This window comes from Rhinichthys klamathensis, unplaced genomic scaffold (assembly GCF_029890125.1).
Source record: "Rhinichthys klamathensis goyatoka isolate OS25496 unplaced genomic scaffold, OSU_Roscu_1.1 h1tg000006l_1, whole genome shotgun sequence".
Classification (NCBI taxonomy): Eukaryota; Metazoa; Chordata; class Actinopteri; order Cypriniformes; family Leuciscidae; genus Rhinichthys; species Rhinichthys klamathensis.
The window spans coordinates 7,672,544-7,696,383 of record NW_026606559.1 but is presented as its reverse complement, the minus strand read 5'-3'; the positions used below and the strand labels follow the sequence as shown (position 1 = coordinate 7,696,383).

The 23,840-nt window shown below is 45.7% G+C and overlaps 1 protein-coding gene across 1 annotated transcript in view; it reads right to left on the bottom strand.

Moving 5' to 3' along the window:
* Positions 1-23,840, bottom strand: part of LOC130090521 (A disintegrin and metalloproteinase with thrombospondin motifs 16) — a 154,801-nt gene that overhangs the window by 28,800 nt on the left and 102,161 nt on the right. The window contains exons 15-17 of the mRNA XM_056257932.1: positions 20,520-20,643; positions 13,246-13,490; positions 4,612-4,750 (exon numbers count right to left, since the gene is read on the bottom strand). Coding sequence (XP_056113907.1) covers positions 4,612-4,750; positions 13,246-13,490; positions 20,520-20,643 — 508 coding nt within the window. The remainder of the gene's footprint in view (positions 1-4,611; positions 4,751-13,245; positions 13,491-20,519; positions 20,644-23,840) is intronic.

Here is a 23,840-nt window from a genome sequence, read left to right as displayed (position 1 = left end):
GGATGGTCTCAACGACCTCAGCCGAGAGACCAGAATCTATGAGCTGGGCCCCCTCAGAGGCCAAGCCCACAGCCTCCATAGCTCTGGGCGGGGGTGATTTTTTGGATCGACCCGCTCGCCTGAGAGAGCAGATCTCTCCTGATCGGTATCTCCAGGGGAGAGCCGTCGAGGAGAGACACTAGGTCCGCAAACCATACTCGGGCCGGCCAGAACGGGGCTATTGGCAGGAGACTGAGCCCGTCCCGGCAGAACTCCCGTCTCCAGAACTCCCGGGAGCAGAGCGATCGGGGGAAAAGCGTACAGACGTGACCTCGGCCACGGATGTACCATCGCATCCAACCCCAGCGGGGCTGAATGGCTGAGAGAAAACCACAGCGGGCAGTGTGATGTTTCTCGAGAAGCAAATAGGTCTACCTCGGCACGACCGAAATGTTTCCATAGGAGTTCCACCACCTCAGGGTGAAGACTCCATTCCCCGGGCCTCGGCCCCTGTCTTGACAGGATGTCTGCCCCCTGATTTAAATACCCCGGGAGATAAATAGCTCTCAGAGAAAGAATTTTCCCCTGGGACCATAGAAGGATCTGACGTGCCAGTTTGTAAAGCGGGCGAGAACGCAGACCCCCCTGATGGTTGATATAAGAAACCACCGATGTGTTGTCTGTCCGGACAAGAACATGGTGGCCCCTTAGGTCTGGGAGGAAGTGTTTCAGAGCCTGAAACACCGCCAAAATCTCTAGGCATTTTATGTGCCACAGACGATGATGGTCCTCCCACAGACCCTGAGCCGGGCGACCATCCATGATCGCCCCCCAACCCGTGAGAGAGGCATCTGTCGTTAGCATAACGCGATGACAAGGAGCTCCTAACACAGGGCCTTGGGACAGAAACCAAGGATCTTTCCACATGATCAGGGCGCGATGACACCGTCACGAACTCACGATCATGCGAAGCGGATTTCCCCTCGGGGAGAATCCCTTGGTTCTGAGCCACCACTGTAACGGTCTCATGTGCAAGAGGCCAAAAGGTATCACGTTGGACGCAGCTGCCATGAGACCTAACAGTCTCTGGAACTGTTTTACAGTGGATGACTGGCCTAGCTTGACCTGATCTACTGCGGCGAGAATCAAAGCAATACGAGCAGGTGACAATCGTGCCTGCATCGTCGTTGAATCCCACACTACACCTAGAAAAGTGGTTCTCTGTAATGGAGAAAGAACACTCTTTTTGGCGTTGAGCCTCAGCCCCAGTCACTTGATATGAGCAAGAACGACATCTCGGTGCCGAACCGCCTGTTGTTCCGATTGAGCTAGAATCAAGCAATCGTCTATATAGTTCAGAATGCGGATACCCTGTAACCTCAGCGGGGCTATAGCAGCCTCCATACACTTCGTGAATGTTCGGGGTGACAGTGCTAGGCCGAACGGAAGAACCCGATATTGATACGCTTCGCCCCCGAAAGCGAACCTCAGGAACTTCCTGTGTTGAGGGAGGATAGATACATGGAAGTAAGCACCTTTAGATCTATCGTGACAAACCAGTCCTCGGATCTGATTTGAACATCCCGAGTGACAGACACAGCGCCCTGTAACGTACTGGCAGGGAACAGCTGGTCTGGGCACTCCACAACCCTTCTTGGAGGGGGCGAGCGTCCCTCGGGAAATCGCTCGCCGAGTCTCTCTACGCCCTGTGAAGGCAGGGTTAGTAGAGCAGACCCCTGAGGGCATCGGAAAAGACAGGGCACCGTGTTTTTGTGCAGTGAACTCAAGTCTTTCACGATGGGGACCACCCTCAGAGTCCTGACGTTCAGCACGTCAGGATTTTTTTTTTTCCCGATGAAGTACCGGGTGTAGTATCCTAACTCCCTGCTGGGTGGGGGAACCCGTTCTATAGCCCCTTTTTGCAGCAGAGTTTTTACCTCCTGTTCTAATACCAGAGCCTGCTCGGGGCCCACCACTGTGGGCAGAACCCCTCTGAACCGAGGTGGATGTGTTCTGAACTGAATAGCGTACCCGTTCTCTATAGTATTCAGGACCCATTGAGAAACATTGGGGAGAATTTTCCATTCCACCAGGAACTCTACTAAGGGAACCAGCCTCTCGACGCTGGCCTCTGGATGAACATCCCGAGTGACAGACACAGCGCCCTGTAACACACTGGCAGGGAACAGCTGGTCTGGGCACTCCACAACCCTCCTCGGAGGGGGCGAGCGTCCCTCGGGAAATCGCTCGCCGAGTCTCTCTACGCCCTGTAAAGGCAGGGTAAGTAGAGCAGACCCCTGAGGGCATCGGGAAAGACAGGGCACCGTGTTTTTGTGCAGTGAACTCAAGTCTTTCACGATGGGGACCACCCTCAGAGTTTTTTCGACGCGGCCTTCTTGGCGATAATGACTGTCCTCAGATCAGCCCTACCGCGGGAAGGTCGCGCCGGAGAGCGCCCCGCCTCGTCCCTCCAGTTTCTCTGCGGGGGGGGGCACGAGACGCGACACTTCGTTTCTGCTGCACTCTTTTTAAGGTACTCGGCGACTGGGACTGCCCTCGCTCAGCAGCCCCAGCGACACGCACTTTAAGGGGCATACATTTCTGAAAAGCAGCCGCCTGTTTCTTCTCTTCCTGGAACCTCTCCGTGACAGAAAGAAGAGCGTCACCAAAGAGGCCCATAGGCGAAACTGGAGCATTTAAAAGGAGAGTCTTATCTTTTTCCTTCATAGAGGTCTGAATCAACCACAAGTGTCTCTCTGTGGCCACCATGGTTGCCATAGACCGGCCGATAGATTTAGCTGTCTCCCTGGTGGCCCGGAGAGTGAGATCAGCAGTCTGCCTGAGCTCATTAATCATTTCAACAGAAATTTCCCCCCCTTCACACGCATCTTTAAGCAGGTCAGCCTGATAAGCCTGCATAATGGCCATAGTGTGTAGACATGCAGCCGCCTGACCCGCCGCCGAGTAAGCCTTCCCCACTAACACAGAAGTATTTTTTAGTGGTTTAGAGGGCAGAGCCGGTGCTTTAAGTGAAGATGATGAAGCTGGAGAGAGATAGCTCGCGAGCGTCTCCTCCGCCTCCGGCATCGTCACATAACCAGCAGATTTAGCACCAACAATGTTACCAAAAGCATTGGACTGATTTGTGTAAATTCTGCTTGAAACCGGTCTAACCCAAGTCTTTGAAACCTCAGCATGAAAATCTGGGAAGAACGGTAAGCACCGGCGAGAAGGTTGAGGTCTTGCAGACAGAAATCTATCATCTAGTTTACTTTTATTACTAGACTCCTGTCTATCAGCTGGCCACTCGATACTGAGCTTTTCAACAGCCCGAGATAACACATCCATCAAACCTTCTTCATTTGCAGTATAATGTGACAAACTAGTTTCCTCTGATGCAAAACTTTCGACATCCAGCTCCTCAGAACTGGATAATCTTAATTCAACATCATCATGTGCCTCCACCCGGGCAGAAGTAACCGCCGCAGCGCGTGCTTCCAAAGCCGGGTGAGAGGCACTGGATCCCGCCAGAGAAAGCTGAGATAGGGCGGGGCCCGTCTCAACGTCGCCGGTGAGATCCATCTGCGAACCCCAAGACAAGCGCCGCCGCTCTGCCTCAACAGAAGCGGGACCCGAGCCTTGGGGAGCTCGCAGCAAACCACTCTCCTCGAAGAGCGATCGCCGCGAGCGCAGAGTTCTCAGAGGAAAGCGCTCGCAATGCTCACAATCGACTCCCTCGAGAGCCGACTGGGCATGCTGCACTCCCAAACAAGCCACACATAGCTCGTGTGAATCCCCACCCGTGATGTATCGAGTACAGGGGGGAACACACTTCTTATACTGCTCGCTCATATAGTTTTTTTTATATAATATATATAGTGATAAACTCCTGACAAAACAGACAAACACAATCGACAGATTCAGACACACACAGAGCTTGCTGAAGTACAAAAAGCTGGCGTATTGTGTGCTCAGGGGATATTTATAGCTTCCTGGTCGATGACGTCACTCGCCGTACGCTCATTCTCTCCATTGACTGATTTCATTCATGCTTCAGACGCGTCACGCTGAGGGCGTTCCCACTGCGATTACACGCAGCGGTAGTCCCTGAAGGGGAACTGAATCAATGGATTCATGCTTCTGTCATAAACTCTTATGAATGTGCCAAGTAGAGATAGGACGGATGTCTAGATTTTCAGTGAATAATGATTTAAAATAGTAGAGCAGACGTTTGCAACGCCCAAGTCATGGGTTTGAGTTTCATGGAATGCATGAACCTACAAAATGCACCACCTTGAATGCAATGCAAGTTAAATGTATCTGCAAAATGCATACATGTAAATGTAATTCCTCATGTTTCAATAAATATAAAGATTCAAATCAGATTTGTTTTCTGTGCATATTAATTGTATAATGAACGTGTAAATTTAATCAGCACATATGAATGATGTTTGGTTTATTGCAATAACCAAGGCATCATCATGAGCTTGAGCTGGACCAGAATTACAGACTCACAGAAACTCTAAAAGATTGGTGTGGTTTAAGTGTTTAACAGATTAACATGTGACTGTAAGGTCTGGCCTAAACATCTGGCCATTAGTATCTACTAGGATCATCAGACTGATGCAGTACCTCCTGCACAGGTGGCAGAGCACTGCGTGCGAATGATGGCCCACGTGTAGTTGTGTTTTGGCTGGCTCCGTCTCTCTGTATGGTCTTTGGTCAGTGTGTACTCCCACTGAATGCCTGGGTTCCAGCCCTGCAAGAGAACCTGTGCAAGGAGAAACATACAAGGCCTAATGAACACCATAGGAAATCACCCAAACATTCACTGTACACTGATTCCTTTGTTTTACGACAAAAAGCCTCCCATATGCTGTGTCGCCGAACAATGTCTCCTGCTATCAGAACATTTCACAGTCAAATGTGTTAAATGCAGGTCGTTTTTAACCATAATTCCATTTTGTATGGTAACAAGGACATCTGCATGATTTAGGAGTCAATTACATACACTGTAAAAAATAAAATCGTAAAAAAACGGTCAATGACTGGCAGCTACGGCTGCCAAACAAAAACCGTAAAAATAAAGTAAAATATCCTAATTTAAATTGAGTGCAAAAAACTTTTCCAAACTTTGTCCTTAAATGTTTTACAGAAAAACACTGTTATTTTACAGTTATTTCCTGAATTATTATGATCAAATACCTTCACTGTGAAAAAAAGGTAATATGACTGTCAGCAATGGCTGCCATTCAAAAACCATAAAATGAATGTAAAATATCCTAATTTAAATAATAAATACTATTGCAGAAATCTTCATTAAGCTTTTTAACAGAAACACTGTTCTTTCACACATATATATATATATATATATATATATATATATATATATATATATATATATATATATATATATATATATATATTTACTGAATTTTTACTAAAAAACATATTCACTGTAAAAAGTAAATATCTTGCTATAAACTACACGCATGATTTACTGATTATATGTCATCAGCAACTACACAGTTACTGTCTGTTAAATAAAGCAACACACAACATTTCATCAGTGTTTCTCTGCTCATCCTGGACTGAAGCTCAGGCTCTACTCTTCAACACAATGGTGACACACAAAACACACCATACAGAAACACTTTACATCCCAGCAGAACATTAAACACTAACAGATCTCTCAAGATCTCAGCATCTTCACTTATTACAATCCAGACTTCTTTCATACTAACATTCCTATTGAGAAATAACAGAGGTTTAGAAGTTGATATTTTATTGAAAATAATAAAGTTTGATGTCACCATGATAGAGGTCAGTGTTTGCTTTAGTTGGGCTCTTGACCCTTCCTATATTAACATTAGTTTTTCTCTTAACTGTGCATGTCTTTGATGCATATTTCTTAATGTAGGAAATCGAGAGAAACTCAGATCAGAAGATATTGGTCACTTAATAGTGATAATATTCATCAAGCAGTTGTCTGCTGTATTGATACCACCTGATTGGTATGACTTTTTAATGACTGAATAAGTTGTAAAATGTTAATTGTTAATTTAGAATGCCAGTATTGCTATAGAAGATCCTACAATGCTTTGATATAAGATTTTATGAAGTCATTATGCAAAATTTGTTTTGACAGGATCATACAGACTCACTCAGGCATCAAGAATTAGCGTATGAATCTCAACAATGGTGACAATTAAAAAAAAATTCTGACCTATTATAAAGTCACAAAAAGGCTTTGTTGATAGTCACCATTGTTGAGATTCATATGTTGATTCTTGATGTCTCCATACTCCTAACAAAATAAGCCAACTCAAAAAAATGTATGTAGAATATATAATTTTTTTTAATTTGAGATTGCATTAATACTGATCCCACAATATTTCAACAAATCATGTGAAAAAAGTATAACTTTGTATAACTCTAAAGTCAATCTATATATAATAGAGCCAATAGAGATTTGACTGTCATATCAATCAATCAGATCATCATATGATGACTATAAAATCATCAATAAATGACCAAGATCATCTTATATTTTCTCTTGCAATTATTGCCATAATAAATGTGCATCAAAACACAGTTAAAGCAAACAGAGAAAAAGTAATGTTGAAACTCAAGAGTCATGAGACCAACTAAAGCAAACACTGATCTCAATCATGGTGACATCACATTTCTATTAAAGTTTTTTACACTTTATTTAAATTAGGGTATTTTACTTTAATTATATGGTTTTTGTTTGGCAGCCATAGCTGCCAGTCATTTGACCCTTTTTTTACGATTTTTTTACAATGAAGGTATATGATCATAATAATGCAGGAAATACATGTGAAATAACAGTGTTTTTTTTTTTTTTTTATTTGAATTAGAAGATTTTACTTTAATTTTATGGTTTTTGTTTGGCAGCCGTAGCTGCCAGTCATTTGACCCTTTTTTTACGATTTTTTTACAATGAAGGTATATGATCATAATAATGCAGGAAATACCTGTGAAATAACAGTGTTTTTTTGTTTTATTTGAATTAGAAGATTTTACTTTAATTTTATGGTTTTTGTTTGGCAGCCGTAGCTGCCAGTCATTTGACCCCTTTTTTACGATTTTTTTTCCACTGAAGGTATATGATTGTTATTTTACAGGTATATCCTGAATTATCACAGTGTTTTTCAGTTTATTTAATTTAGGATTTTTTACTTTAATGTTACAGTTTTTTGGGGGCTGCCAGTCATTTGACCGTTTTATCATTTAACTGTTTTGTTACTGTTTAATTACAGATTATATTTGTAATTTTACATACATTTTTATGTAATTTAAGAAAACAGAAAAAATACTGTATGAAAAATACAATCAATTTCCTGTATAAAAAATGTGAGTTACTGCAATTTGTCATTAATGTCACAATACCTAAAATAACAGCTGAATTTTTATTTGACAGATATTATTTGTAATTTTACAGTGTTTTGAGTACAATTTAAAATTAAAGAAAATGATCGTCAAAAAATCACAGTTATTTTCTGTAAAATTAGGATTTTTTTTTACAGTGCACTGTAAAAAATAAAATCGTAAAAAAACGGTCAATGACTGGCAGCTACGGCTGCCAAACAAAAACCGTAAAAATAAAGTAAAATATCCTAATTTAAATTGAGTGCAAAAAACTTTTCCAAACTTTGTCCTTAAATGTTTTACAGAAAAACACTGTTATTTTACAGTTATTTCCTGAATTATTATGATCAAATACCTTCACTGTGAAAAAAAGGTAAAATGACTGTCAGCAATGGCTGCCATACAAAAACCATAAAATTAATGTAAAATATCCTAATTTAAATAATAAATACTATTGCAGAAATCTTCATTAAGCTTTTTAACAGAAACACTGTTCTTTCACATATATATATATTTACTGAATTTTTACTAAATAATATATTCACTGTAAACAGTAAATATCTAAACTACACGCATGATTTAATGATTATATGTCATCAGCAACTACACAGTTACTGTCTGTTAAATAAAGCAACACACAACATTTCATCAGTGTTACTCTGCTCATCCTGGACTGAAGCTCAGGCTCTACTCTTCAACACAATGGTGACACACAAAACACACCACACAGAAACACTTTACATCCCAGCAGAACATTAAACACTAACAGATCTCTCAAGATCTCAGCATCTTCACTTATTACAATCCAGACTTCTTTCATACTAACATTCCTATTGAGAAATAACAGAGGTTTAGAAGGTGATATTTTATTGAAAATAATAAAGTTTGATGTCACCATGATAGAGGTCAGTGTTTGCTTTAGTTGGGCTCTTGACCCTTCTTATATTAACATTAGTTTTTCTCTTAACTGTGCATGTCTTTGATGCATATTTCTTATTGTAGGAAATCGAGAGAAACTCAGATCAGATGATGTTGGTCACTTAATAGTGATAATATTCATCAAGCAGTTGTCTGCTGTATTGATACCACCTGATTGGTATGACTTTTTAATGACTGAATAAGTTGTAAAATGTTAGTTAATTTAGAATGCCAGTATTGCTATAGAAGATCCTACAATGCTTTGATATAAGATTTTATGAAGTCATTATGCAAAAAATGTTTTGACAGGATCATACAGACTTTTTCACTCAGGCATCAAGAATTAGCGTATGAATCTCAAAAATGGTGACAATGAAAAAAAAATTCTGACCTATTATAAAGTCACAAAAAGGCTTTGTTGATAGTCACCATTGTTGAGATTCATATGTTGATTCTTGATGTCTCCATACTCCTAACAATATAAGCCAACTCAAAAAAATGTATGTAGAATATATAATTTTTTTAAATTTGAGATTGCATTAATACTGATCCCACAATATTTCAACAAATCATGTGAAAAAAAGTATAACTTTGTATAACACTAAAGTCCATCTATATATAATGTATTCACAGCCAATAGAGATTTGACTGTCATATCAATGAATCAGATCATCATATGATGACTATACAATCATCAATAAATGACCAAGATCATCTTATATTTTCTCTTGCAATTATTGCCATAATAAATGTGCATCAAAACACAGTTAAAGCAACCAGAGAAAAAGTAATGTTGAAACTCAAGAGTCATGAGCCCAACTAAAGCAAACACTGATCTCAATCATGGTGACATCACATTTCTATTAAAGTTTTTTACACTTTATTTAAATTAGGATATTTTACTTTAATTATATGGTTTTTGTTTGGCAGCCGTAGCTGCCAGTCATTTGACCCTTTTTTTACGATTTTTTTACAATGAAGGTATATGATCATAATAATGCAGGAAATACCTGTGAAATAACAGTGTTTTTTTGTTTTATTTGAATTATAAGATTTTACTTTAATTTTATGGTTTTTGTTTGGCAGCCGTAGCTGCCAGTCATTTGACCCTTTTTTTACGATTTTTTTACAATAAAGGGATATGATCATAATAATGCAGGAAATACCTGTGAAATAACAGTGTTTTTTTGTTTTATTTGAATTAGAAGATTTTACTTTAATTTTATGGTTTTTGTTTGGCAGCCGTGGCTGCCAGTCATTTGACCCTTTTTTTACGATTTTTTTTTTCCACTGAAGGTATATGATTGTTATTTTACAGGTATATCCTGAATTATCACAGTGTTTTTCAGTTTATTTAATTTAGGATTTTTTACTTTAATGTTACAGTTTTTTGGGGCCTGCCAGTCATTTGACCGTTTTATCATTTAACTGTTTTGTTACTGTTTAATTACAGATTATATTTGTAATTTTACATACATTTTTATGTAATTTAAGAAAACAGAAAAAAGACTGTATGAAAAATACAATCAATTTCCTGTATAAAAAATGTGAATTACTGCAATTTGTCATTAATGTCACAATACCTAAAATAACAGCTGAATTTTTATTTGACAGATATTATTTGTAATTTTACAGTGTTTTGAGTACAATTTAAAATGAAAGAAAATGATCGTCAAAAAATCACAGTTATTTTCTGTAAAATTATGATTTTTTTTTACAGTGTGTATAAAAGTCCACAAAATGAAAAAAAAAGGAAAAATGTTTAAAAATGTAAGTAAAAAAAACATAATCTTAGTAATGTACTGTTTTATGTTGGTAGTTCATGTTGATTTTATGGTTTTGAGAAAAAAAGGAAACCTTTATTTAAAATGTAACTTCGCCGATTTTAAACCCGCTTTGTATTGTTACAATGTCGGTAGTATATGTAAATGATCAACGTTTACTCATTCTCTGTGTTACCTGAGAAATTCCTCTTTATTTTTCAGCAAATCTTTTGACAGCTCCAGGTCTTTTGTGAAAACTACAGATTGCACTTCCACATATTTGTATCCCCATCCATGGACAGTCAGATTAACAGAGAGTTATTAACAGAACAGTTATACCAAGGGTAGGTTTATCACTTTAGCCACTGCCTACAACGCACTGGATCCTTCAAGGAAACCGAAAGTAACTCCCTCAAAACATTTACTCTTGAATTCTTGCACACAGGAGCAATACAAGTTGACACCATCATGACTATAAGTTTGCAAGAGGTATTTCCTACTAAAGCAAGGCAGTATTTGACTCTGTTAAGGCTGGCCCACACTAAAAGATTTATAAAATCATTATTGGTGTTGAAGTTTTTCTACCTATTTGACAAAAGGGAAGACAACAGCCTTTTTTCTTTGTTTTCTCTAGTCAGGTAGCACCGATTAAAAAACAACAACACCTTTCTACTGAATAGGCAGCCAAGTTTTACTGAAAGCCCATTTTGGTGAAGTACCCCTTTAAGTTGTAATTTAGCAATTCTAACAATGTCATGTGGTACATCAAGTCTAAACATACACTCAACAAAATTATAAATGCAACACTTTTGTTTTTGCGCCCATTTTTCATGAGCTGAACTCAAAGATCTAAGACTTTTTCTATGTACACAAAAGGCCTATTTCTCTCAAATATTGTTCACAAATCTGTCTAAATCTGTGTTAGTGAGCACTTCTCCTTTGCCGGGATAATCCATCCACCTCACAGGTGTGGCATATCAAGATGCTGATTAGACAGTATGATTATTGCACAGGTGTGCCTTAGGCTGGCCACAATAAAAGACCACTCTAAAATGTGCAGTTTTACTGTATTGGGGGGGTCCGGGGGGGTCGGGGGTGGTTATCCCCCAGTGCATTATCAGGATCTCGTCACGGTATCTCTGTGCATTCAAAATTACATCAATAATATGCTCCTGTGTTCATTGTCTATAACATACACCTGCCCATACCATAACCCCACCGCCACCATGGGCCACTCGATCCACAACGTTGACATCAGCAAACCGCTCACCCACACGACTCCATACACGCTGTCTGTCATCTGCCCTGTGCAGTGAAAACCGGGATTCATCCGTGAAGAGAACACCTCTCCAAAGTGCCAGACGCCTTCGAATGTGAGCATTTGCCCACTTAAGTCGGTTACGATGACGAACTGCAGTCAGGTTGAGACCCCGATGAGGAGGACGAGCATGCAGATGAGCTTCCCTGAGACGTTTTCTGACAGTTTGTGCAGAAATTGTTTGGTTATGCAAACCGATTATTGCATCAACTGTCCGAGTGGCTGGTGTCAGACGATCTTGGAGGTGAAGATGCTGGATGTGGAGGTCCTGGGCTGGTGTGGTTACACGTGGTCTGCGGTTGTGAGGCCGGTTGGATGTACTGCCAAATTCTCTGAAACGCCTTTGGAGACGGCTTATGGTAGAGCAATGAACATTCAATTCAGGGGCAACAGTTCTGGTGGACATTCCTGCAGTCAGCATGAATGAATGTGTTTGGGATGCTCTGGATCGGCGTATACGACAGCGTGTTCCAGCAACTTCGCACAGCCATTGAAGAGGAGTGTACCAACATTCCACGGGCCACAATCAACAACCTTTTTTTCTTTTTTGGACCCCCCAATACAGTAAAACTGTTTTTGGGTGGCCTTTTATTGTGGCCAGCCTTAGGCACACCTGTGCAATAACCATGCTGTATAATCAGCATCTTGATATGCCATACCTGTGAGGTGGATGGATTATCTCGGCAACAGAGAAGTGCTCACTAACACAGATTCAGACAGATTTATGAACAATATTTGAGAGAAAAAGGCCTTTTGTGTGTAGAAAAAGTCTTACTGTGCGTTCACACCAGACGCGAATAGCGCGTCAAATTCGTGCCTACCGCGTCTAGTTATACGCTTGAACACTTTGAATCCATTCACGCGACAAGAGCGAAATTGACGCGCGTAAAAAACAAAAGTTTGAAGCGACGCGCGTCAGAATCGAAACCCGTTGGCGGCCATCTTTTTTATGTTGATCGAGCATTCATCGAGAGAGTCACCGCTCTGTATTTGCTCTGGAGAGCAGAACGGCGGCGTAGGAGTCATCGTCGCTGTATTTGTGTCCACCAGACCCTTCGGAGGCGAACCCAGTTTGGCGAGTTTCACCATTTGCTCGCTCCAGGAGCTGCGCCTGGATGACGGCCGGTTTCAGCGGTACTTCCGCCTGTCCCGCGCCCAGTTTGATGACCTGTTGTCCCGCATCGGAGCGAGGATCACCCTCGCCCTCATCCACCTGTCCTGTGATTTTTCTCTCTCTCACACAACACTGTCCAGACACGAACTTATGCACTATAGTATGTTGGTTGTCTTTACATTATAATAATATTTCATATAATCTAGATATGGAATAAATAGCATTTCATACAAAATGAATATGTCTCATATATTGAAATCAAGTTTTATGTGATAAAATATTTCCTTTGTTGTGCATTAGAACCATACCAGGCATTTAGTCATATTACAAAATAATTTATTGAAGCATCCAGATACTTCACCATGTGACAGCAGCAAGCAGCTAGGCTCCTGATTGGTTAACGCGGTGCGAATTGACGCCAAAGTTCAGATTTTTCAACTCGGGCGGCAGACGCTTAATTCGAGTTCAGCTCATGAAAAATGGGGGCAAAAACAAAAGTGTTGCGTTTATAATTTTGTTCAGTGTAAATCTATGTTAGATATTTCAGTGCAGATGAGATACACGCTTTACACTATAACACAGACTTTGGCAATCAGCAGTATGACAGACCAGACCAGCGTTCTCATTAGACACAGTGAGTGCCAATGAAGCAGACTTATTACAGATCAAAATAAAACTGAATACATAGAAAAATGTGCTATCATTGTAAAGAATGTAATTGGCCAGTTTTAAAATAATGGAAGATAAAAAAGTACTACTACCTCAACCACTAGCGTCTCATTAGTGGGTCCGGTGGAGGTGAGGCTCTCTGGACGATTGTAGGGTCTCTTGTAGTCAAACACAGCCCCAGCAATGGAGTGTTGTCCGGGCCAGTCCACTGTCCAGCGTCCATTCAGGTAATACTTCCTCTGCAGGTTCCTCAGGGCCAGATAAGAGCTGGAGGAGTTGAGCTCTGTTACACGGATACTGCGCGCTCCAGCCGGTATGGTCACCACACGGGAGTACTCTACACAAGAGACATTGCAGAAGTCATATTAGATTATAACAGTATTTTTAAATGTATTTAATGTTTTACTTATTGTTATATTTTGAATGACATACATGCTATTATTTCACAATGAATATCTAAATTATTGTGAAAATAACAAGAAACTATTTAAAAATAAATGTTTAAATATAAATAAATATTTAATATTTTAAATATGTTTTAGGAAATATATAGTTCTCTTACGAGAGGTTCTCTCGTATTGCGTAAGCTAGCTTACGCTGCGGGAAAGATTCATCTTTGCTGAGAATTTGAAGCCAAAAAATTATTTCATAATTTGTATCCATTGACAACGCAGTTCCTCTGCGGCAGACCTTGAGCAGGCTAGCTAGCGGCTCATTGGTTCGCTCAGAGAGAACTGCTTAAGCCTATGGGAGAGCGGGGCTGAACCCGCTGCCAATGAGAAGCGCCCGCGCGCTCATTGCGTCATGGCCCGCCAGAATGGGCGTGGCTATGGTGTATATAACAGTCTCTCCCAGGCTTATATGTTGATTCATTTCATCTTCAGCGAGCTACACGCTTCTGCTGACTTGAGAAAAGCCGTCGCCGTCGAGAAGGCATCACTCTAGCGAGCTCCCGGACCCTGAAGAAGCCGGCCGTCTTCGCCACCTTCAGCCGCCCTGCAAGCTAGCGCCATCCGACGACTGTATCCTTCTCTCATTATCTAAAAGAGCGCGAGCGTCTTTTTAAAGATGCCTCGCTTCGCCTGCGGCTCTTGCCGCGCTCCTCTCGAGGACGGAGACCGCCATGTCATTTGCGCTCTCTGCCTGGGACTCGAGCACGCGGAACTCGCCCTCGCTGATGGAGGATGCGACTTCTGTGAGAGCCTGCCGTTGTCGTCCCTGCGGGCACGACTTCTGGCGGCTAAATCCGCTCCCGCGCCGCCTCTCTCTTCGGCGCGGAAGAAGAAACGCCGCGCCCAGAGGCCGCCGGAGCCCCCTGCGGAACCATGCGGGCCGCCGCCGCCGCCTCCCGCTTCCCGCTCTCCCTCCCCGCCCCAGCCGGACATACAGTTGCCGCCGAGTGGCCGCTCTGTCGCTTCCGATGACGCCGCGGAGGAGAAGGATTCCTGTTCACTGCTCGCGTCAGACAGTGAGGAATGGTCATCTCTCGGATCCACGAGAGAGTCGGCGGGGATCCGCGCCGGAATAGAGGAGGAACTAATGCGCCTCCTCTCACAGGCCGTCTAACGCCTCGGTCTCGAGTGGTCTCCTCCACCCGAGCAGGCCCCGAACCGGATGGACGGCAGCTTTTTTCATCGGCGCTCGACCCCCGCGTGCAACCGGGCCGCCCCATTCCTGCCTGAACTTCACACAGAGCTGACGAAGTCCTGGAATGCCCCACTCTCGGCCAGAAACCGCTCCGATATCTCCGCCTCGCTGCGCTCGGTGGACGGAGCCGCCGAAAAAGGTTATTCAGCCATGCCGCCCGTTGAGGACTTGGTCGCCGCCCACCTCTGCCCGCCCTCTGCTAGATGGCGCTCTTCCCCCACGCTTCCCTCGAAAGCTTGCAGAGCGACCTCGAGCTTTCATGCTCGCGCCTATGCCGCCGCCGGTCAGGCCGCCGCGGCGCTGCATTCTATGTCTGTCCTCCAAGTGCTACAGAGCGATATTCTCCGTGAGTGGGCCGAGAGCGGTAGAACCCCCCCCTCCGCTGTCACGGATCTGAGAAGTGCTACGGACCTCGCCCTTCGCGCCACTAAAGCCGCCGCACAAGCTCTGGGGAGATGCATGGCCAGCCTTTGTGTATCCGAGAGACACTTATGGCTCACGCTCGCCGACATGGGAGATTCTGAGCGCGCCGCGTTTCTTAACGCGCCCCTCTCCCCGACGGGCCTTTTTGGATCTGCTGTCACGGGGATCGTCGATCGCTTTTCCGAGGTCCAGAAAGCCACTCAGGCCATGAATTTGTTTCTGCCCCGCCGCGCTAGCTCTTCCGCAGGCCGCTCTCGCGAGCCTCCTGCCAGAGCCCCACCACAGCGCCCTCCTCCGCAGACTCAAACAGCCCAGCGCAGACAGGGCGGCCGCCCTCGCTCTCGCTCTGACAGCCGCCGCAGACCGCCGCCCCCACGGGGTCCGCGACCCAAGATCACGCTGAAGCCTGATCATCAGAAGTCTGCCTAGCACAGTTAAGAAAACGACGGCGCTCTCCCGCTGCGGCCGGACCGCCGTCAAAGCTTCACCCTCTGCCAGTCCCCGTTGTTTCGCCGACTGCTGTAGTGTTTACCGCCACAAACAAGCCGGTGTCCCAGCCCGCTTGCGAGCGACAAAAAGCTGTTTTTACGGCTACCCAGAGAAATCTCAAAAAGAGAAAATATGCCAGTTGTGTAGAAAATGTGCCCACAATCATGTGTTCACCCATACACACAAGCATAACATATCCTGTGTCTCTCTCAGAGCCCCCCCACATGAAGCGGGCACAGCCCGCTCTAGTATCAGAGAACATAAACACGCCCACGAGCTCATGCGCGTGTCCCCTCTCTGCTCGCTCTGTTTCACGGCCCATAGACTCCTCTCTGAGTGTAAGTCCCGTTGCCACACACATTCAAAGCGCGCCCACACACTGTGTCCAGCCCGCTATGTGCAGCAATCAGGGCGATATAGCCATTCGGCCACTAGCCGCATGCTCCAAAGCGTGGGAAGCCATTCCAGGCATTTCCCCGTGGGTGCTAAGCATTATAAAGAACGGCTATCTGCTACAGTTTCGCCGCCGCCCGCCTCGTTCGCGCGCTCGGCTCGAATCTACTGTCAGCCCGCTGGCCGCCAACACGCTCCGCTCAGAAATTGCGACGCTGTTGCAAAAGGGCGCTATAGAGAGAGTCCCGCCATCTATGACCGAGTCGGGGTTTTACGGCCGTTATTTTCTGGTTCCCAAGAAAGACGGCGGCCTCAGACCGATTTTAGATCTCAGGTTTTTGAACAAAGTGCTCATGAAGAGACCGTTCAAGATGCTCACTATCAGGAAACTCCTCGCGCAGGTGCGCCAGGGGGACTGGTTCATCTCTCTAGACCTGAAAGACGCCTATTTTCAGATCCAGATAAATCCCCGTCACAGGCCATTCTTACGTTTCGCCTTCGAGGGTCATGTTTATCAATACGCCGTTCTCCCGTTCGGCTTATCCCTGGCGCCCCGTACCTTCACGAAGTGTATGGATACGGCGCTCGCCCCCCTGCGGAGCCAGGGGCTGCGCATATTGAATTATCTGGACGACTGGCTGATTTTGGCTCAATCACGGACGGAGCTTCTGTCGCACCGCGCAGTTCTCCTCGACCATCTGAAAACGCTGGGCCTCTCTGTCAACTGGACAAAGAGCTCCCTTCAACCCAGTCAATCGATTTCCTTCCTAGGAATAGATTTGAACTCGGTCACAATGACGGCTCGCCTGTCTACACAGCGCGCACGCAGTGTTCAGCGACTAGCCGCCTCTTTTCAGATGGGCACCCGCACACCTCTGAAAACTTTTCAGAGGGCGCTGGGTTACATGGCCTCAGCCTCCGCTGTGCTTCAGCTGGGCCTTCTGCACATGCGCCCGCTTCAGCTCTGGTTAAAAAGCCGTGTACCCCACCGCGCGTGGAACACGGGCCGCCAGCTGATCAGGGTTACGCAGACATGTCTCACGGCACTGCAGCCATGGACAGTAGCAGAATGGTTTCGGCGAGGCGTCACGATGGGGACCTTTTCCCGCCGAAAGGTCATCTCGACAGACGCATCCAACACGGGTTGGGGTGCGGTCTGCGAGGGCTCACCGGCCTTCGGCCATTGGTCGACTCAGGAAAGCCCCTTGCACATAAACTGTCTGGAAATGCTTGCGGTCGAGAACGCGCTCTCGCGCTTCCTCCCGCTCATTCAGGGGACACCACGTCCTGATCCGTTCAGACAACATGGCTGTGGTCTCCTATCTCAACCGTCAGGGCGGTGTCAGATCCAGGAATCTCTTCCTGCTGACACACCGCATTCTAGTTTGGTCTCAGAGCCGCCTGCTCTCGCTCAGAGCGACGCATGTGCCGGGCCATCTGAACGACGGTCCAGACATACTGTCCAGGAACCTCATCTCCACAGGAGAATGGTCCCTGAACACACAAACGGTCCAAATACTGTGGCGGCTATTCGGCAGAGCAGAAGTGGACCTCTTCGCGTCAGAGGAGAACGCTCACTGCCCAATATTTTTTTCAAGGAGCGAGGACGCGCTAGCCCAGGAATGGCCTCGCCGCCCGCTCTATGCATTCCCTCCGATCGCTCTGCTACCGCAGGTAATTCAGAGGATCAGGGACACACGCCACTCGATGTTCCTCATAGCCCCGCGCTGGGAGAGTCAGACTTGGGTTCCGGAGCTCACTCAGCTGTCACAGACAGCCCCGTGGCCCATCCCAGTCAGAGCAGATCTCCTCTCTCAAGCTCGCGGCACGATCTGGCACCCCCATCCACAGCGCTGGGCGCTCCATGCATGGGTGATCAACGACTATTCGTCGATTTGCCAGAGGGAGTAAGAAACACTATTATACAGGCTAGAGCACCTTCCACGAGAAGGCTCTATGCGTCTAAATGGTCTGTGTTCTCAAAATGGTGCACCGACAAAAATCTGGACCCACGGTCGTGCGAGGTGCCGTCTTTGCTTGTTTTCCTTCAAGAGATGCTGGACAAGGGCAGGTCCCCCTCCACTCTCAAGGTTTACGTGGCAGCCGTCGCGGCGTTCACTGAACCCCGACGCGCTCAGTCCCTGGGCAAAGACGAGTTAGTCATCCGCTTCCTCAGGGGAGCTAAGAGGATGAACCCTCCGCGCCCCCCTTCGGTTCTTATCTGGGATCTTTCTATAGTTCTCGAAGCTATGAAAGCACCCCCGTTCGAACCGCTCGAGTCTGTGGACCTAAAATACCTCTCGCTCAAAACCGTTTTTCTGACGGCTCTGTCCTCAGTAAAACGCGTGGGAGATCTTCACGCGCTCTCATCCAGCGCCGCGTGTCTTGAGTTTGGGCCGAATGATTCTGTCGTCATTCTCAAACCTAGGCATGGCTATGTCCCGAAGGCGATTGGTACCCCGTTCAGGGCTCAGATTATTTCCCTATCGGCTCTACCTTTATCCGATAGTGAGCGCGACGCCAATCTCCTCTGCCCGGTGCGGGCCCTGAGATTGTACACTACGCGCGCTGCCGCGTTCAGACGCGCTGAGCAGCTTTTCGTGTCGTTTGGGGGGCGCACCAAGGGTCTGGCCGCCTCAAAACAGACGCTGTCTAGATGGATAGTGGACGCGATTGCCTCTGCTTACGTATCTAAATGCCTGCCCTGCCCTCTGGGCATCAGGGCTCACTCCACTAGAGGCATGGCCTCATCGTGGGCATGGTCCTGTGGAATTTCCATTCATGACATTTGTGTGGCCGCGGGATGGGCCTCCCCGTCCACCTTTGTCAGATTTTACAACTTGGAAGTTCCCGCCTTGCAGGCAAAAGTACTAGCCGTCTAACGATCAGCTCCCTAAGAAGCTGCATTACTGGGAGTCCCTCACACAACCGGTTCGCCCCTTGTGCTCCCCTTAGATGCTTATGTATTCACTTCATGTGCCCGCTCTGCCGGCCTCATATTACATTCACTCCACGTTAAGAATCCCCCGGTATCTCCCCGGGATTCATGAGTGGATTCATAGCGCGCACGGCGTTGACCAGGTGTTCCCGCAGCGTAAGCTAGCTTACGCAATACGAGAGAACCTCTCGTAAGAGAACGAATCGGTTACCTAACGTAACCTCGGTTCTCTCTAGATGAGGGAACGAGTATTGCGTTCCCGGCCGTGCTTGCGCTACTAGCGTTTCGCTTCACGCTGAAATAAATCAACATATAAGCCTGGGAGAGACTGTTATATACACCATAGCCACGCCCATTCTGGCGGGCCATGACGCAATGAGCGCACGGGCGCTTCTCATTGGCAGCGGGTTCAGCCCCGCTCTCCCATAGGCTTAAGCAGTTCTCTCTGAGCGAACCAATGAGCCGCTAGCTAGCCTGCTCAAGGTCTGCCGCAGAGGAACTGCCTTGTCAATGGATACAAATTATGAAATAATTTTTTGGCTTCAAATTCTCAGCAAAGATGAATCTTTCCCGCAGCGTAAGCTAGCTTACGCAATACTCGTTCCCTCATCTAGAGAGAACCGAGGTTACGTTAGGTAACCGATTCGTTTTTTTTTTGTTCGGTTAATAGGGATAAAGTAAGTAATTATAGCCATTCAACATTACAGTATAACTAATAGCCAGGCCTAAACTGTAAAGGATCAGACATTTAAAAGACATTAGCATAGCTACATCAGGAAGGAAAATAGAAAAACTAATTGCGTTAATTTTTTTAATGGGTAAATATTATGCCCTTTTTCAAAGTCTTGATTTTGTTTTTGCGGTCTAATAGAATAGGTTATCATGCTTGAATGTTCAAAATCACCTTATTTTTCACATATTTTATATTGTTGCAGCACCTCTCTTCCCAGTTTTTCAGTAACGCTCAGTTTAGTTTCTGTCTCTGTGAAGCCCCTACTTCCAAAAAAGCGCAATTTGCACTGATTGGTCGACTGGACCAGTGTGTTGTGTTTGGTCAGCTGCTTAGAGGGTGTTTGGGAAATGTCATGCCCCTTACCATAACAGAGAGTTTCAAACACTACTAACTAACTCAACCAGGAGGAATTATTTAAATGAGGAATGTTGTGATGTGTTCGTTACCGGAAATAAACTCAAGACTAATGGAGGCATTTCAGGGAGTTCAGAAACAGTGACACTGATATTCAGAATAACTCCCGCTGGAGTGGACTATGTACTTTGTAACTTTGCAGACCATTTTCATGCTCAAACAGAAACTAAAGAAAGTTGAAAATGTAAAAAAACATATTCGGACCTCTTTAAATGCATTACACAGCAATTATTAATCACATAAATTGACATTATTTTTCCCAGCCCTAGTTAGAATGCTGTTCATACAGACAAATATTGTACATACGTTCAGAGAATAAAGACACGTACGGCTCATATAATGTTGTTTGGTGTATTGTCCTTTGTAGATCTTGCAGGTGGAGTTGTTGCCCTTACAGATGCCACACAAATCCGGCACGGCATTGGATCCCAGCACCCTGTCACAGCCCACTCTCTAGAAAACACAAATCATGACCTCTCAGCAAGCACAGAACATGAAATACAGCACTTAAGTTACAACATTTTAGTGTAACCAGGTGAAAAGTCACGGGAGAGGAGGAAGTGCCTCCATGACAATGTTATTGGCTGTTTACACTGTATGATACTTTCCACAAATAGTCCAAAAATCAGCCTGGGGTGCATTTCCCAAAAGCATTGTTAGCCAGTTATAGTGGAAAGTTCTGTTGTTGCCAACATAGTTCAACAATATGATGTTTTATTAACAAATTTCAGGAGGAGCGCACTCAGATAATTAACACGGGAGGAGCACATTCAGTTAATCAACTAAATTAATGATATAATAGGTATATACTGTATACAACAGACATACATCTGTTCCATGACAGTTTTCCAACATCCCTCCACCACCCCATCTCCTCACTTCTAACTATCCCTATCCCAACCTGGGATGAAAGGAATACTCTGGGTTCGGGCCAAACTCCGAGCTCAGAGCCCTCCTCTCAGACAGCACGCCAAATATGCATAACCTTTCCTCTATTTAGTTACATGTAAATGTGAACTCATGAATCTGTGTTTCTCAAAACGTCTCGGTTACGTATGTAACCCTAGTTCCCAGAAGAGGGAACTGGAGACGCTGCGCCGAAACGCTGTGGGAACGCGTGTGCGTGATTGCGTCATAAAGCACGTGTGAAACCAGTCCAATGGCGTGACGGAGCGTCATGTGACGTCATCGACCAGGAAACTATAAAGCAGACCTGAACCAAACATCAATGCGCACATCTAGGCGAAAGCACCTGCACACCTGGATTGGTGCAGCCACACTCCAAGAGGAGTGGGCCCGTACAGCCAAAGGTGAAGGCTGACTGGCCGAGTCATAAGCAAGTGAGATGGCCTTGACCACCCACTTGCTCATCCTCTGCTTAGATGCCAGGCACCCCTTTATGGGTACCCCAAAGCAAATGAAAAGTGTTTAGACTTTCTCCACAGTTCTGTGGACTTAAGCATCTAAGGCCCTAACTGGGCAGAGCTGATACAGTTTCTCTAGGTCTGACGTCCAGAGTAGTAGCCTCCAGTACTCTAGGTCTTAAAGTATTAGTAGGAACCTTAGGAATGTAACCTGGTATTAGGGTGAAGAAAACCCTTTACCATACCACGAGCAAATTCCACGCACAAGGGAGATACCGAAAGTGTTTAAATGTCTCCAATTCTCTTGAGAGACGAAATAGCGAGGAGAAAGACAGTCTTTAGAGAGATATTCTCAGAAACTTCCTCAATGGGCTCGAATGGAGCTAGAGAGAGTACAACAGCCAGTACAACAGCCAAGTCCCATGTCGGCACCCTCGTGTGGACTGCTGGCCTCAGCCTCAAAGTGCCACAAAGGAAACAAGTTATTAGTGGGTGTCCCCCAAAGATACTCAACTCAAAGGGGAGTGGTAAGCAGCTAGTGCCGCCACGTACACCTTCACTTAGTGTGAAGGGGGATAACCCTGTGGAGAAGCGCTCCTGCAGGAACTCCAGCACTGCACCGACTGGGCAGTTAACCGGGTCCAACTGGTGCTCTCCACACCAAGAAGTGAAAAGTCTCCACTTCAAGGCATACAGTTTCCTTGTGGATGGAGTTCTGGAGTGGAGAATGGTCTCAACAACCTCTGTTGAGAGACCAGAACTTATGAGCTGGGCCCCCTCAGAGGCCAAGCCCACAGTTTCCACAGTTCTGGGCGGGGGTGAAGGATCGACCCACTCGCCTGAGAGAGTAGGTCCCTCCTGATCGGAATCTCCAGAGGAGAGCCGTTGAGAAGAGACACTAGGTCCACAAACCATACTCGGGCCGGCCAGAATGTGGCTACTAGCAGTAGAATGACCCCATCCTGGCGAACCCTTTCCAGAACTCCTGTGAGCAGAACAATCGGGGGAAATGCGTGGAGTGGACAATGTGTCGACTTTTGGGATGCGAACAGGTCGGCCTCAGCTCGACCAAAGTTATCCCAAAGGAGCTCCACCACCTTGGGGTGGAGTCTCCACTCCCCGGGCCTCGGCCCCTGCCTCGACAGGATGTCTGCCCCCTGATTTAAGTACCCTGGGATATATATCGCTCTCAATAAAAGTAGCTTCCCCTGGGTCCACAGGAGGATCTGGTGAGCCAGCTTGTATAAGCGGCCCGATCACAGACCCCTCTGATGGTTTATATAGGAGACCACTGATGTGTTGTCTGACCGAACAAGCACATGATGAGCCCTCAGGTCTGGGAGGAAGTGTTCCAGAGCCTGGAACACCGCCAACATTTCTAGACAGTTGACATACCACGAGAGATGATGGTCATGCTGCAGACCTTGGGCTAAGCGACCACTCATGATCGCCCCCAACCCGTGAGGGAAGCATCCGTCGTTAGCGAGACACGACGACAAGGAGCTCCCAGCACGGGGCCTTGGAACAGGAACCAAGGTTCTTTCCATATAACTAAGGCACGAAGGCATTGCCGCGTGCCCTTGATCATGCGGAACGAGTTTCCCCCTGGGGAGAACCCCTGGGTCCTGAGACACCACTGCAACGGTCTCATGTACAACAGGCCGCAAAGTATAGCGTTGGACGCTGCTGCCATCAGACCTAACAGTTTTTGAAACTGCTTTTCAGTGGCTGGCTGATGAAAGGAAGAACACAATATTGGCACGCTTCGCTCCCAAAAGCAAACCTCAGGAACTTCCTATGTTGTGGAAGGATGGATATGTGGAAATATGAGTCCTTTAGATCTAACGTGACAAATCAGTCCTCGGACCTGATTTGTGACATGACTTGCTTAAGAGTAAGCATCTTGATTTTTTTATTTAGCTTCCCTACAGCGCAGATCTAAAATCAGACGAAACCACCCCATCCTTTCTTGGGACCATGAAGTACCGGCTGTAAAACCCGGACTACCTGCTGGGCGGAGGAACCCGTTCTAAAGCCTCCTTTTGCAGAAGAGCTTTTACTTCTAGTTCCATAACCAAAGCCTGCTCGGGGCCAACCACTGTGGGTAGGACCCCGTCTGCAGGACCCCGCGAGATATATTTGGTAGAAGTTTCCAAACTGCCAGAAGATCTACTAAGGATACCAGCCTCTTGAGACTGGCCTCTGGTGTATTTCGAACAGCAGGCACAGTGGCCTGAAGCGGCGCACTGGCAGGGAACAACTGGCCTGACCACTCTAGAGCCCTCC